Source organism: Chelonoidis abingdonii, chromosome 11 (genome assembly GCF_003597395.2).
Source record: "Chelonoidis abingdonii isolate Lonesome George chromosome 11, CheloAbing_2.0, whole genome shotgun sequence".
In the NCBI taxonomy this organism is placed as follows: domain Eukaryota; kingdom Metazoa; phylum Chordata; order Testudines; family Testudinidae; genus Chelonoidis; species Chelonoidis abingdonii.
In genome coordinates, this window is record NC_133779.1 from 2,771,555 (window position 1) to 2,786,984 (window position 15,430).

General features: G+C 59.1%; 2 protein-coding genes across 2 annotated transcripts in view; both read left to right on the forward strand.

Moving 5' to 3' along the window:
* The window catches only part of EIF3K (eukaryotic translation initiation factor 3 subunit K), a 114,474-nt gene that overhangs the window by 9,286 nt on the left and 89,758 nt on the right, over positions 1 to 15,430 (forward strand). The gene's annotated exons all lie outside the window — the stretch shown is intronic.
* Positions 427 to 15,430, forward strand: part of LOC142047480 (ryanodine receptor 1-like) — a 40,091-nt gene continuing 25,087 nt past the window's right edge. Inside the window, 17 exon segments of the mRNA XM_075070581.1 lie at positions 427 to 664; positions 980 to 1,067; positions 1,326 to 1,418; positions 2,065 to 2,079; positions 3,438 to 3,608; positions 4,028 to 4,087; positions 4,468 to 4,605; positions 4,884 to 4,996; positions 5,365 to 5,461; positions 5,864 to 5,970; positions 6,270 to 6,321; positions 7,394 to 7,465; positions 7,542 to 7,641; positions 7,756 to 7,835; positions 8,860 to 8,936; positions 9,349 to 9,422; positions 10,398 to 10,415. Of these exon segments, the coding sequence (XP_074926682.1) occupies positions 489 to 664; positions 980 to 1,067; positions 1,326 to 1,418; positions 2,065 to 2,079; positions 3,438 to 3,608; positions 4,028 to 4,087; positions 4,468 to 4,605; positions 4,884 to 4,996; positions 5,365 to 5,461; positions 5,864 to 5,970; positions 6,270 to 6,321; positions 7,394 to 7,465; positions 7,542 to 7,641; positions 7,756 to 7,835; positions 8,860 to 8,936; positions 9,349 to 9,422; positions 10,398 to 10,415 (1,531 nt within the window). The 5' untranslated portion in view covers positions 427 to 488.

Here is a 15,430-nt window from a genome sequence, read left to right on the forward strand (position 1 = left end):
GGAATGTGACATGGGGCCTTTCCCCTCTAGGGGGCACCAGCCCTGACCCAGCCCCGACCCAGCCCCAGGGCAGAGACTGGCTGGATCAGGGGGGTGGGGAATGGGACACGGGCCTTTCCCCCTGGGGGGCGCCGGCTCTCATCCAGGGGAGGGGGGCTGGGTGGCTCAGTGGGATGGGGAATGGGACACGGGCCTTTCCCCCTGGGGGGCGCTGGCTCTGATCTGGGGGAGGGGGGCTGGGTGGCTCAGTGGGGTGGGGAATGGGACACAGGCCTTTCCCCCTGGGGGGTGCCGGCTCTGATCCAGGGGAGGGGGGCTGGGTGGCTCAGGGGGGCAAGGAATGGGGCGCAGGACCTTTCCCCTCTGATCCAGGCCCGGGGGGAACCAGCTGGCTGGCTCACCCCCGACCCGCCTCCCCCCCAGTCTTCGCCCAGCCCATCGTGAGCAGGGCGCGGCCCGAGCTGCTGCGCTCGCATTTCATCCCCACCATGGAGAAGCTGAAGAAGCGCTCGGGGAAGGTGGTGGCCGAGGAGGAGCAGCTGAGGCTGGAGGCCAAGACCGAGTCGGAGGACGCGGAGCTGCTGATCCGTGACGAGTTCTCGGTGCTCTGCCGGGACCTGTACGCCCTCTACCCGCTGCTCATCCGCTACGTGGACAACAACAGGTGGGCGGGACCTGGCCTGGGAGAGCCACGGCAGGGGGCGGGGCCTGGCCTGGGAGAGCCACGGCAGGGGGTGGGGCCTGCTGCATGTGCCACAGGAAGGGGTGGGACCTGGCCAGGGCATGCCATGGGAGGGGGCGGGGCCCAGCCTGGGGGAACCACACCCCCTCAACTCCAGCAGCTCCAGCCTTGGATAGCAGGGTCCCTGGTTCAAATCCTGCCAGAGCTCGGAACACGCCCCCCTCCCCTGGCACAGGGGGCCCTGTCAGTGCCAGGCAGAGGTCGGGCATCAACTGATGGTGCCCTGTGTATCCCCAGGGCCAAGTGGCTGATGGAGCCCAACTCGGACGCCGAGGAGCTGTTCCGCATGGTGGGCGAGGTGTTCATCTACTGGTCCAAGTCGCATGTAAGTGGGGGCAGGTGGGAGGTGCCAGGAGCCAGCTGCAGGGACAGGCGGGGAAGTGCTGGGGGTGCTGGGCTGCGGGGAGCGGAGCAGGGACTCGGCGGGGGGCGCTGGGCTGCGGGGAGCAGGGGCGGGGGCTTAGCTGCGCTGTGTGGTTGGGGGCGGGGGCTCAGTGGGCGGCACTGGGCTGCGGGGAGCGGGGGCGGGGGCTTGGCGGGGGATGCTGGGCTCCAGGAGGACAACTCTGTCCCCTTCCCCCAGAATTTCAAGCGGGAAGAGCAGAACTTCGTGGTGCAGAACGAAATTAACAACATGTCCTTCCTGACGGCCGACAGCAAAAGCAAAATGTCCAAGGTGAGACCATGTGGGGCGCTGGGGAGCTGTGCCCGGGGACTGTGGCGCAGGGCAATCGCGGGGGATTCACACCGGCAAGGCCTCCTGGACGTTGCCCGACCCGGCACCTCCACACTCCCTGCTCCAGATGTGCAAACGCTCGTGTGACTCCAGGTGCCGATGTTCGGTGCCAAATCCTGTCCCGAGGGCTCTCGGGTTCGGCTGGGTGGGCAGAGGGGGCGGCCCTGCTGTATGGTCTTCTGCACGCTGGTTCCTCGCCGGGCCGGAGCTCACAGCACCAGTAGAGAAGGGGACCGTGGGGCGCAGATTCTCCCTGTGTGTGGGGCTGGCGGGGGGCTTCCTGGTGACTCCGTGAGCCACTGTGATTCGGGCTATGGGTGCTGGGGGGTGGTCCCATGAGCCGCCCTGATCCCGTCTGCAGGGTGCTGTCCTGCCACCACCGATCTAACCGCCGGGGGCGCCATTCTGCCATCCTCCCCCCATGTAACCTCCAGGGCGCTGTCTTATATGTGCAGTGGGGGCAACGTGGCCTGGGCGGCCCCGCTCTCATCCCAGGCGTGTGCTGCAGCCGCCGTGGGGGCTCGTGGCCCGTCTAATGTGTCTATTCTGTCTTGTCTCCCCTTCTCTCCTGGCCCGGTGCCTTTAGTCTGGAGAAGGCCAGGTAGCGTCTCACTTCTCTTCGGCCGCACAGAGACCGCATGGCGCCTTGTGTCTGTGTCTGATTTGCCAGCCCCCCGCCCGCTCCCGCCCAGTGGTGGGGTCCTCCCCAGCCCCCCGTGTGCCCATGGTACCCTGTGTTGCACGTCCCAGCAGCCGGGGGCTGGGCGAGCTATAGTGCCCACTGCACCCGGCCCACGGGCTCTGTAGGCACCCAGCCCACCGGTCCCCGGGGTACTTGACCCGCAGCCGTGCGGTAGGCCTGGTGTTGCAGCCCTGCGTCACCTTCCCTCTGCCAGGGCTTTTCACCAGCGACGTGGAGCCCAGCACTGGGGATTTCTGCCCCCCCGCCCCCCCCGGCATTTGCTCCTTGCCCCCATCTGTCTCTCAGCCCTGAAGCCGCATGCGCCAGGTCAGCTGTCTCCGGCTCCTCATCCGAACTGGTTGGGCTCCTCAGGGCTCTCGCTGTGCAAAGCTGGGGAGTGGGGGGGCGGGGAAGGTTCTGCCACACACACACCCCTGCCGCCCGATCACAGATCTCATAATCACCCCTCGTGACATCCCAGCCGGAGGGGAGGGGAGGAGGCGGTGCACAGGGATGTCGCAGGCAGATTATGCTGCCCTGCCTGCCTGCCGGATTGTGTGTGCTGTGGGGTGGGGTGCAGCTGTTGAGGTGCAGGGGAGCTGTCTGCGCCATCCCCTCCCTGGTTTGTGCTCCCTCCAGGGGTCTGGCTCCTCCCTCTCTAAGCTTGGCAGGGGCCGCCCCAGGAAGAGCTGTGGTGTCCCTTGGGGGGGGATGTCTACACACGACAGTTCCCTCAGACCCTGTGTTTCCCGGCGGCTCACAGGGTCCACTGCCCCCCGCTGAGGTGACCCTGGGCTCCCATGGCCTGAGCTCACCGGCCGTTCCCAGGTGAATTTGGGGAGCCTGAGCCTCCCGCTGTGCCAGAGTCGGGGGTGACACGGCCCTCCTCTCACACAGAGAACTTGGGCCGGGCGGCTGGTTCAGAACTGGAGATTCCTGAATTGTCAGCATCTGCAACAAAGCGATTGTGTCCCCTGGCGGGGGCCCCTTCAGCTGAGCTATCGGGGTCCCCCCAAACTCCTCATCTTTTCCCTTTCACTCTTTTCAAGTTGCCCTGCTCCTTCCCTCCCCCTATGGAGGTGGGAAGCCCCGCCCCCTTGGGACACCCCACCCCTCCAGCTTGGTGGGGGTGGGGCTAGCCAGGTACCCCTCTCAGGGCTGGAGGGGCACTGCTGTGGCCAGACGCTTCTGCCTTGGCATGTTGGCTGGAGGCAGAGCACCGGGGGGTTGTGGGGGTTGCTGTCAGGGCCCCACCCTGACACACCCCGGACCCCCAGGCGGGCAACTCAGAGCAGGAGCGGACCAAGAAGAAGCGGCGGGGGGATCGCTACTCCGTGCAGACCTCGCTCATCGTGGCCACGCTGAAGAAGATGCTGCCCATCGGCCTCAACATGTGCTCGCCCACCGACCAGGAGCTCATCACCCTGGCCAAGGGCCGCTACGCCCTGGTGAGCCGGGGGAGGAGCCTGGGAGAGTGGGGGCGGAGCCAAGGAGAGAAGGGGCGGAGCTAGTGAGAGCAGGGGGAGGAGCTTGTTGAGCAGGGGGAGGCGCCTGTGAGAGTGGGGGAGGAGCCAAGGAGAGAAGAGGCAGAGCCAGTGAGAGCAGGGGGCAGAGTCTGGGAGAGCAGGAGGTGGAGCCAAGGAGAGAAGGGGCAGAGCCAGTGAGAGCAGGAGGAGGAGCTGGTTGAACAGGGGGCGGAGCCAGGAAGAGTAGGGGAGGAGCCAGCAATGGAACAGGTGGGGCTGTTGTCCTGGGGGATGCAGTGAGTTGGGGGGCGGTTCAAGGGGGCTAAGCGGGAGGGGTGGCGATGAACTCCTGGGGTGGGAGCGGCTTCTCACCCTGGTGACGAACTCTGTACCCCCCCCAGAAAGACACCGACGAGGAGGTGCGGGATGTTCTCAACAACAACCTGCACCTGCAGGGCAAGGTGAGTGTCGTCCCCCCGCATGCCGGCACCCCCCTTCCACCCCGGGCAGCACAGGCCAGCCCCCCCCTTACCCTCCCCCAGGTGCCACGGACCAGCCCCCCCTTTTCCTCTCCGGTGCCATGGTGCCATGGGCTGGCCCCACCTTCTCCCCTCTCTGGGTGCCACAGGCCAGCTGCTCCCTCCCCCCTGGGTGCTATGGGCCAGTCCCCCTTTCTCAGCCTCTCCGGGCACCATGGGCCGTCTCCCATTTTGCTCCCCCAGTGTCGTGCCCTAGCCCAGGACGCTCAGGCTCCGGCCTGCTCCCCCTTGCCCCATGGACTGATGTACGTCTCCCCAGCCCACCCCGAGGCGCCGTGTCTGACAGCCCTTCCCCCCGGCAGTGCGAGAACCCCGCGTCCATGCGCTGGCAGATGGCCCTGTACCGCGAGATGTCGGGCAAGGCCGAGGATGCCAACCGGCCTGAGAAGATCGTGCGACGGGTGCAGGAGGTGTCGGCTGTGCTCTTCCACCTGGAGCAGGTGAGGGCTGCAGGGCAGGGGGCATAGAGCAGGGGGGGGCTGTGTGGAGGGGGATAGTGCGGGGGCGGGGCTGTGCAGCTGGGGAGGGCTGTGGTGGGGGTCATAGTGCAGGGGTGGGGCTGTGGGGTGGGGGCTTCAGTACAGGGAAAGGGCTGCATGGCGGGGGGCATAGCGCAGGGGTGGGGCTATGTGGGGGCAGGGCTGCAGGGCGGGGGGCATAGCGCGGGGGAGGGGCTGTGCTGTGGGCCCCCCGGCTCTAACTCCCCGTGGCCCTGCAGACTGAGCACCCCTACAAGTCGAAGAAGGCCGTGTGGTACAAGCTGCTGTCCAAGCAGCGCCGTCGCGCTGTGGTCGCCTGCTTCCGCATGACGCCGCTCTACAATGTGCCCAGGTCAGCGCTGGATCTGCCCCGGCCAGGGGATCCGGCCCCCCAACCTTCCCCCCGCCAGGGGATCTAGGCCCCCCAACCTTCCCCCAGCCAGGGGATCCACACATCCCAACTTTCCCCTGCTGGGGGAGCTACAGCCCCTGCTGTGTGGCCCATGTCCTCCACCCTCCCATTGTATGAGATCGAGCTCCCTGTACAACCCACCCCCCCCCCCGATCCGCCGTGCCCCCCACCCTGCAGGATCCGTGCCCTCCTCAAAACGGCTCCAGGTGGGATGCTGGCTGCTCAGTGGGTGCAGCCGGGGTGGGGGTGTCTGGGTCAATCCCTGCCCCCTAACCCCTGCCAGGCCTCTGATCTCCCCCTTCCCCCAGGCACCGGGCCTGTAACATGTTCCTGGAGAGCTACAAGCTGGCCTGGATCGTCACAGAGGAGCATGCCTTCGAGGACAGGATGATCGACGACCTGGCCGTGAGCCAGGGGCACTGGGTGGGGCGGGGACTTGGAGGAGGTCGAGCTTTCCATATCCCACAGCCAATATGCCTGTGTCCTTTCCCTTCCTGGGTCCCAGGATGCCTGGGTCCCGTTCTTGCCCAGGTCCCATCCACACCCAGGCACCGGTTTCCATTCCCTCCTGCTCCCTGCTCTCTCACCATTGTCCCTGAGGCTTGGGGCAGCAGGATGTCAGCGGTGGGGGGGCTGTGGGGGAAGGAGTGATGGAGAAATGGCTGGAAGTGGGGCTGGGGCAGGCTCCTGGGCCTATGGGCTGAGTGTGGGAAAAGTCGGGCGCACCAGGCTCTCTCTGGCGGGGACGCGTGGGGCCCCTAGCGGGTTCGCAGCTGCTGACTCTCCACTGTCCTGCTGGGGGAGTAGAAACCGGGCGAGGAGGAGGAGGAGGAGGAAGAGCAGATGGAGAAGAATCCCGACCCCCTGCATCAGCTCATCCTGCACTTCAGCCGCACAGCGCTGACGGAGAAGAGGTGGGTGCCGGGGGTGGGGGCAGCATCCACATTTAGCCACCCAACCTGGAGAGTGAATCGCCTGCTGGGCCCCGGAGTGGGTGTGGGGGCTCGGAGCCAGGACTCTTGGGTTCTATCCCATGTTCTGGGAGGGGAGTGGAGGCTAGTGGTCAGAGCAGGGGGGGTTGGGAGCCAGGACTCCTGGGTTCTATCTCCAGCTTGGGGAGGGGAGGGTCCAGGCTCTGTTGTAGAACTGTTCAGCTGGCTTCTCTGGAGCGTGTGGTCTTGGATCTAACTCTGGCCCGTGCGCTGCCTTTCAGCAAACTGGACGAGGACTATCTGTACATGGCCTACGCCGACATCATGGCGAAGGTGAGTGACCCCAAGTCCACACCAGCTTCTCACAGCCCGTCTCACCCCCTGGCCCCTCCCAGCACATGTCTCACCCAACGCCCCCTTCCCTTCCCAGTGCGTCCCCCCATTTCCCTTCCCCATCATTTACCGAGGCTGGTTTGAGCATTCTCAGAAGAGCCCATTGCACTTGTGAGCGGAGTCACATTCGAACCCGGCTCTCTGGGTATTTAAGCTGCAGAGGGTTTGAATCCTTCCCTCCCCGGACTCTCCCCTCACACCAGCTTTGCAGTAAGGGGCAGTTTACCCTTCTCCAGCACCTTCACAAGCTTTTGTTCCTGCTGCTCTGGAGTGGCCATAGGAAAACCCCCAGGTCACAGCCCTGTGGGCAATAGTAACTATGTAGTAACTTGAGAATAATGGCAAAATATCTTTGGAATAGCAATGCCATAGCAGCTGTATAATATTTTTGGAATAAGTGTGTGGTATCTTTGGAGCAGTGATGTAGCAACAGTGTAGTAGCTTTGGGGTATCTAGGTAGTGTCATTTTGTAATATTGTAGTGTCTCTGTAGCAACGATGGAGTAACGGTTTCGTATCTCCAGAGTAGTAGCATGTGTCTGTGGAGTACATAGTACTAATGCAGTGTTGCTGGAGTAACAAAATACTAACAATTGTAGTGTTGCTGGAGTAACAGTGCCATATACCTGGCGTAACGGAAGAGTAACAGCAGAATGTCTCTGGAGTAACAGTGTGCTAATGGCGCAGTATCCCTGGAGTAACATTATAGTGTCCCTGGAGTAATGATGTACTAACTTCGTAGTATCTCTGGAGTAGTGGTGTGGTATATCTAGAGTAACAATGTGCTGACAGTTTGGTATCTCCAGAGTAATAATTTAGTATCTCCCGAATAATGGTGTTGTGTTTCTAGAGTAACAGTGTACTGACAGTGTGGTATCTCCAGAGTGACGACGTAGTATCTTCAGAGTACCGGTGAAGTATCACTGGAGTAATGCCATAGTATCTGGATTGGAGGGGGGACGGGAGTATTTGGCTCCCATGCACCCCTCACTCTGGCTCCCTTTCACTTCCAGAGCTGTCACATTGAAGAAGGTGAAGAGGCAGGTGGTGAGAAAGACGAGGAGGAGGCCGAAGGCTCCTTTGAGGTAGGTGATCCCCTCCCTACCTCCAGTCCTGGCCCCAGCCCCTGCCTGCGCTGACCCTTGTGTCTCCATGCCGCAGGAGAAGGAGATGGAGAAGCAGAAGCTGCTCTACCAGCAGTCACGGCTGCACAACCGCGGGGCGGCCGAGATGGTGCTGCAGATGATCAGCGCCTGCAAAGGTGAGATTGGACACCCGCTTGGGGAGGGACAGTGGGGCGGATTGACGGGAGGCTGGCAGGTTGGGGGGTGCCATGTGCCAGGCTGGTAACCAGCATTGCCTTGGTTATCGACAGGGGAGCCAGGCGCCATGGTGTCCTCCACCCTCAAGCTGGGCATCTCCATCCTGAACGGAGGCAACGTGGAAGTGCAGCAGGTACAGCTGGTCTGGTGTCGCTCCCAGGGCCAGGTCCCCAGCACTTTACTCAGTCCTTATGCAGGCAAAGATCCCTCTGAGCCTGGGAGTGATGACTGAGTCACGGCCAAGGAGCTCGGCCTCCTGCTGAGTAACCAGACAGTCATGTCCAAGGAACACATTAGTAACCACTGAGTAACAGGTGAAGGAGTGTGGGTTAAAGAGAGCTTATGCCCTGAGTAACAAGGGGAGTATGCAGTGAGTAATGGCTGAGTAATGAGTGAATGTGCACTGAGTAATGATGGACAACGTGATGTGTAATGGCTGAATAACAATGGAGTAAGTGCTGAGTAACTAATGGGTACACACTGAGTAACGAGGGAGAATGTGCTGAGTACAGCTGAGTAGCTAACAGGCATGCAGAGTAATGACGGAGGACAGGGTGAGTAACGGGCTGAGTAATGAAGGAGGACAGACTGAGTAACGGGCTGAGTAACAGGCTGAGTAACAAGGGGACAGGCTGAGTAACTGCCTGAGTAACGAGGGAGGACAGGCTGAGTAACTGCCTGGGTAACAAGGGAGGACAGGCTGAGTAATGAGGAAGAACAGGCTGAGTAACAAGGGAGGATGGGCTGAGTAATGGGCTGAGTAATGAGGGAGCACAGGCTGAGTAACAGGCTGGGTAATGGGCTGAGTGACCGACTGAGTAACAAGGGAGGACAGGCTGAGTAACGGGCTGAGTAACGAGGGAGCACAGGCTGCGTAACGGGCTGAGTAATGAGGGAGCACAGGCTGAGTAACAGGGTGGGTAATGGGCTGAGTAACCGACTGAGTAACGAGGGAGGGCAGGCTGAGTAATGGGCTGAGTAACGAGGGAGGACAGGCTGAGTAACGGGCTGAGTAACGAGGGAGCACAGGGTGGGTAATGGGCTGAGTAACCGGCTGAGTAACGAGGGAGGACAGGTTGAGTAACTAACAGGTATGCTGAGTAACGAGGGAGTAGTTGCTGAGTAGCCACTGAGCGTCGCTACCTTTGTCCCCGCAGAAGATGCTGGATTACCTGAAGGAGAAGCGGGAGGTGGGTTTCTTCCACAGCGTGCAGGCCTTGATGCAGACCTGCAGGTGAGCGGGGCCGTCCGTCGTGTGTCCCCCTCTGTCCCGGCCTGCTCCCTTCCTCCCGCCCCACAGGCCGAGCTGGCCCCTGCTGGCCTCCTTTTCCTTCCTGTGTCCGGCCCGTCTCCGTCTCGCCTTTGGGTGCCAGCTGTTCCCCTCCCTGCCCTGTTCCCACGGAGAGCCAGCAGTTGGGGGGACCCCCAGGGGAATCGATCCCCTTTGCCCAGAGCGGCATCGCACGGCCCTGCTCCCCATCCCCCAGCGTGCCGGGGCGAGCCCCCAGCAGCCTCCTGCTCCGTACCCCCGGGGGGGCTGGGCCCCTCCATCGTGCTGCACTGAGGGGTGAAGAGTTGATGTTGATGGCAGGGTCACTCCACGCCCCTCCCTCCGAGGCTCTCTTGACCCCCATTTCTCCCTGCAGCGTCCTGGACCTCAACGCCTTCGAGCGGCAGAACAAGGCCGAGGGGCTGGGCATGGTGACGGAGGAAGGAACAAGTGAGTCCGCGCTGCCCCCACCCCTGTGACACTGGCTGCTGCCCCCAGCCCTGCAGCTCGCTGCCCCCTATCCCTCCCAGGCCCCCCCATATCTCAGCCCCAAGCCCTGCAGATCTCTGTCCCCCATCCCTCTCCGGCCCAGCCCCGCCAACATCTCAGGCCCAAGCCCTGCAGATCTCTGCCCCCCACCCTCTTGGCTAGGGCTGCTGGGGGTTGTGGGGTGCTGCCACAGCGAGCGAGTGATGGCCTCGGGGGATCTCAGGCCCCAATCCCAGCAGCCCCTGGGGCAGGGTCACTCACGCTAACGAAGCATCTAGCGGCCCGGTGATGGGACTGTGGCTGCTGGAGCCTCTAAGCTAATGGGCCTGAATCTGAGCTGGGGTGTGTGGATCCGCAGGTCCTGGGTTCAATCCCCTCTCGAGGTGGTCGGCAGGTGCTGGGAGGACAGGCTCTGGGGGCATCACCCAGCGAAAGGGGGACGTCTAGGGCAGGTTATGGAGGGCACAGTAAGATGAGTCAGTGCCGCCCTTCCCCCAGGGGAAGTCTGGTGGGGGAGCTGATCCTGCAGTGACTGCTAGGAAGGGCTGGATCAACTGCTCTCACGGGTCTGGGCCCATCTAGCCCGGCCTCCCGTCTCAGCTGGGGGAACCCTGCAGCTAGAGCTGATGGGGCACCAAGGGCCCCTCCCCCTCCTTCCACCGCAGCCCCTCCCCACCCTCGGTTTGTGTTCATAGCTGCCGTGTGGTTGCGGGCTCCCCCCCAGAGTGAGGCGCTGCTATTAATCCGGATTGTAATAATGCCCCTCCCCCCTTCCCGTCCCACCTGGGGCGGCTCCGACTCCACATTAATGGCGTTAATCTGGTTTTAATCATCTCCTTTTCCTTTGTGCTGTGACGTGTTGCGCTCACCTCCTCTCTCCTCCCCTTCTCTTCCTTTTCCCCCACTCCCCCATCCCCCTCTCACCGGCACCCCCAGTCATCCGTCGGGAAAATGGTAAATAACCCACAGCTGTGGTGGTTTCTTTTTCCGGGCATTTTCTTGGTCTGTTTTCTAACCCGGCGGGCTTGTCCCAACACCAATGGCTGATCAGAACCCCCTGCCCCCCCACATGGGCCCTGCCTATCCATCGCGGGGTGGGGAGTCCCCGGCAGGTGTGTTGAGGCCGGAGGGGGAGGGGCAGCTTTGTTTTTGTTATTGTAGGGTTGCTAGTGAGCGCCGGCCTGCCTGTGCTGATGTGTTTCTTGGAGGGAGCTGAGGCTGGTCTCCTGGGTTTGTTATCATAGGGTTGCTGGGCTGGGGGAGGAAGCACAAGCTAAGCATGCCAGTTTGCTATTCTAGGGTCTCTCAAGCACGGAGCTGTGCTCACGGGTTGTTGTATTGCACGTGGATGCTAGGCTGCTGTATTACCGCACGTACACGCAAGGTTACTTAGCCGCACACACTTACTTGTGATTATTGCGGGGGCCTGTGTGCTGCCAGGTTGTGTACGTCAGCTTGTTATGGTAGGGTCCCCCCTTGCCAAGTCTGCATTGCTCTCAGTCTGAGGGAGCAGCAGGAAACACCGATTTCAATCAGTGCTGTGAATCAGGTTTTGTACTTTTTAGTTATTTCCCTGCCGAGGGCTCGATTCCCATCAGCCTTTTATGCCATTCAGGATGACTTCTGCCAGTTAGGACAATACCCCCCAGCTACAGGCATTGATTGACGATTCGTGCGGCTTAACTTGCCTGGAGTCAGAGTCTGCCATTCTGTGGTTGTGATTTTTTCAGAGAAGGGCGAACGGTGCCTTTCTTGTTTGCTAGACGATGACGCCATTTCTACAGGTGATTTGCGTCAAGCTCCATTTGGGTGGAAAAGTTCAACTCAGTGACAATTGCACAAAACTAGCATTTGAATGAAAGCAAACAGGCTGGAAACATTAAAAATTAAAAAGTTTATCAGGCGGCGTTTTGTAGTGAAAATTAGCTGATCTATTCAGCAAAGGAAGCATCTGTGGCTAGTGAAATGTAGCAGCCATTTCTGGTTACCATGGACTTCAGGACTGTAGAACTAGTAGATCTCGTCCTCTCCAAGACTGGGGAAGGAAACAGTCTCCCAGTGGGTCACTGAACTTTGGGTGGCCTGGCCAGTGAATTGAACTAGTTGAATAAACTGAAAAGGCTAAAATATTCTCTCTTCCCTTCCTGAAGCCAGCTTAGCCCATCGGCAAACTCTGGCTCCTGGGGCTCATCCGGGGACTTGCACCAGTTCAATGCTGTGACTTGCTGGGAAATTTGGCAGCAAATATGGACGGGCTGAATCTTCGTTTCTGTATTCGGGTTAAAATGTTTTAACAGTATAAATTTAGGTTGTGATATTGATTATCAGTTTCCAATTTAATTTTAAATAGGTTTATTGTTAAAAAATAAACCTGCATTTCATTTAAACTTTAAAAAAATCTGATTTAAATTTTAAAATACCCTTTCGAGTTTTTTTAACAATCAAGGTTATCAACCCGGTTGAACATGCTGGTTTTTTATGGTGGTCAGACCCAGCAAGGGGCGCTTGTTTGTTATGGTAGGGTCTCCCTGTGGCTGGTTTGTTATGGTAGGCAGACCCAGCCGTGGATGCTGGTTTGTTATGGTAGGGTCTCCCCAGGGGGATGCTTTGTTATGGTAGGATCTCCGGGGGAGAAGCTGGTTTGTTATGGTGGGCAGACCCAACCCAGGAGCTGTGGTGACCACTGTGTCGTGCCGTCTCCCCCCTCCCTGGGGTGTGTCAGGCTCGGGGGTTCTGATCAGCCTTGCGGGGGAGGGGGAACGTGTTTCTGTGGCTCCACGTGGCATGTCCTGCAGCTTAGGCCCCGCCCCCAGCGTGCCCCTGGCAGCCTGGAACCGGTGCCTGCTGGGCGTGGCCTCTCCCGATCTGCACTGAGTACTAACCGCACCCCTTCCCCCCGCCCCCTGCGCTGGAACCAGGGCACTCCGGTGCCCTCGCCATGAGCCACGTTCCCCACTCTCCTCGGGGACACGCCTGCCCCTTCTGATACCCTGTCACGGACCCCTTCTCCTCCCCCAGCACTCTCTGGTCTCTTGGGGCTATGGGCGTGGGCAGGACTGAGCTACCCTCTTATTGACCAGATTCCAGCCAGCTTGACGCCCTGGGTAGGCGGAACGTGGCATCTTTGTGTTACCGACGTGGCTGCTTGTAGCCTCTGAACTGGAGAGGAGCAATGTGCCGTCTCTGTAGTAACGCTGGTGTCTTTCTTCTTTGGGTGCTTGTTCATGTCCAGTGCAATCAGGTGTGCGTGACAGCTGGAAGATTTCCCCCCTAGCAGTGGCCGTAGTGTCAGCCTGGGCACCCCCAGGAGTCGCGCCTTCATAGCACCCAATATGGGACCCTGCCGACCCGCCACCACTCAGTTCCTCCTTACCACCTGCTTTGCAGTATCTATCCTAGTGTACAGAGTTAGCACAGTAGTTATAGTTAGTGTAGATTCCTTATCAGTTTCCTTTGCGGGGGGTCTTCCCCCGACGTCTTCCCCCGGCACTGGCGTATGCCTCGATCCCCAGGCTTTAAACTGTGCTCGGACTGTGCAGGTTTCTGCCAAGACGCTACCCGCACTCATAGGACCTTAAGCGTCTGGGCAAAGGGTATCCCTGATACTGCTGCAAGATCTAGAAAGGGTTTTGCCCAAGGACCCTTGAGGACAGAGAGCAGCATCTCCGGGCATTACTTGTGGAGGTGGCTTTTCAGCCCCAGTTGGAGCCTGCCATGCCTGACGCAGCCTTGAGCGCCGCGTCCTCGGTGTGCAGCGCGCTGGTGTCGAGGAAGGACTCAGTCAGAGACCCTCGATGCCAGCATCAGTGAGGCCGCGCTTCCCGGCTGTCTCCAGCACCCAAGGCTTGAATCATTGCACCTCACAACATGCAAGCTGAACCCAGTGGAGCTTGCCTACCCAGACCAGGTTAGGCAAGTCCTCCTGGTCAGTAGGAAACTCTCCACCAGGGCTACCTACCTTGTCAAGTGGAAGAGATTTTCAATCTGGATGGCGCAGCATCATTTACCCCCAACGCTCGCTTTGGAGCCATGAATACTGGACTGTCTTCTCCAGCTCAAACAGCAGAGGCTGTCCATGTCGTCAGTAGTGGTTCACCTCACTGCCATTTCAGCTTTCCATCTAGGTGCAGAGGGACGGTCAGTCCTCGCCAACCCATAGTCAGTCATTTTCTGAAAGGTCTCGATAGGCAATATCCATACATCAGGCAGCCGATCCCGCCTTGGGACCTTAACTTGGTCCTTTCCAAACTAATGGGGCCGCCATATGAATCACTGGCAACGTTCTCCCTGCTCCCTCTGTCGTACAAGGTGACGTTTCTGGTAGCCATAACCTCATCTAGGAGGGTGTCTGAGCTCAGGGCCTTAACATCCAACCCTCCCTACACTGTGTTCTGTAAGGACACGGTGCTGCTCAGGCCTCACCTGGCTTTTCTCCCGAAAGTCATCTCCCATTTTCACATCAACCAGGACATCTTCCTCCCGGTGTTCTGTCCTAAGCGGCAGGGAGCAGAGGCTTCTCTTGTTGGACGTCCCGCAGAGTGTTCGCCTGCTACATCAAGAGAACAAAGCCTTTCTGAAAGTCCAGTCAACTCTTCGTGGCCGTGGTGGACAGAGTGAAAGGTCTTCCTGTTTCCTCTCAGCTGATTTCGTCGTGGATCATGCATGCATACGTGAGTGCGACAACCTGCTCCTTCGATCGCTGCGCACTCCACCACGCTTTCACCACACACTGTGCAATCACCCAGCAGGCCTAAGACGACGCAGCGTTTGGTAGAGCAGTGCTCCAATCAGAGAGCATCTAACCTTGGGCTTGGGAGTCACCTGGTTGGAATGGACAGGAACAAGCACTTGAAGAAGAAAAAACAGTTACTCAGCTTCTCATAACTGTTGTTCTTCAAGATGTGTTGTTCATGTCCAGTCCAACACCCACCCTTCATCCCTTCTGTCAGGATAGCCAGCAAGAAGGAACTGAGGGGGTGGTGGGTCGGCCGGGTCCCATATTGGCCGCCATGAAGGCTTGATTCCATGCGGCGCCCAGGCTGACCCTACAGATGCTGCTAGGGAGAAAATCTTCCGGCTGGCATGCATGCAGCGCGTGCATACCTGATTGCAATGGACATGAACAACACATCTCGGAGAGCAACAGTTACAAGAAGACAAGTAGCAGTTCCTTGTAGCAGCACCATAGTAGTGATGTATCCTCATCGAAACTTTGTGGTTGCTTTCTCGTAAAGCTGTGACGTCTTTGGGGCGTCAGTGAGATCGAATGTTCACAGTATTGTGGTGTCTTTCTAGAAATTATATGACGTCTCTGTAGTATCTTTGTTGTAACAATGTGGTGTCCTATAATAACAATGCAGTAGTATCTTCATAGGATCTTCGTGGTGGTTTTGTAGTCTGTTTGGCGTATCAGTGTGGTGTCCTTGGAGGAACATCATAAAAGTATTTTCTTAGTATCTTTGTAGTCGTTCCTTCGGAGCATCTGCGTAATGACAATATAGTAACAACCCTTGCTGCATCTCTGTGCTAATATTGTAATAGTAACTTGGTAGTATCTTTGTGGTAACAGTGGGTGGTGACTTTGTAGTGTCTGTGTGGTCACAGTATGGCAGTATCTGGGGAGTAACAATGTAGTTCTTTTGCAGTGTCTCTGTTCTAATACTGTGGTAGTATCTCTGTGGTAACCATCTGCAAGTATCCGGGTAGTAACAATGTGATAGCATCTTTGCAGTATCTCTGTTCTAATACTGTGATAGGATCCGGGTAGTAACTTCACTAAGTGGTGGTTTGGGAGTCGTAACTGTCACACACACACGTTAGCGTCTCTCTAAACAGCACAGCAGCAGACACAATTGGGGGCAACTCTACCTAGACCTGGGTGAGACGACCTGAGATGACCCCTTCCTGCCCTGCTCCCTGCCCCCCAGCGCTGTGATCTCCAGTGAGCAGGGGAGAGGAAGGGGGAGTCG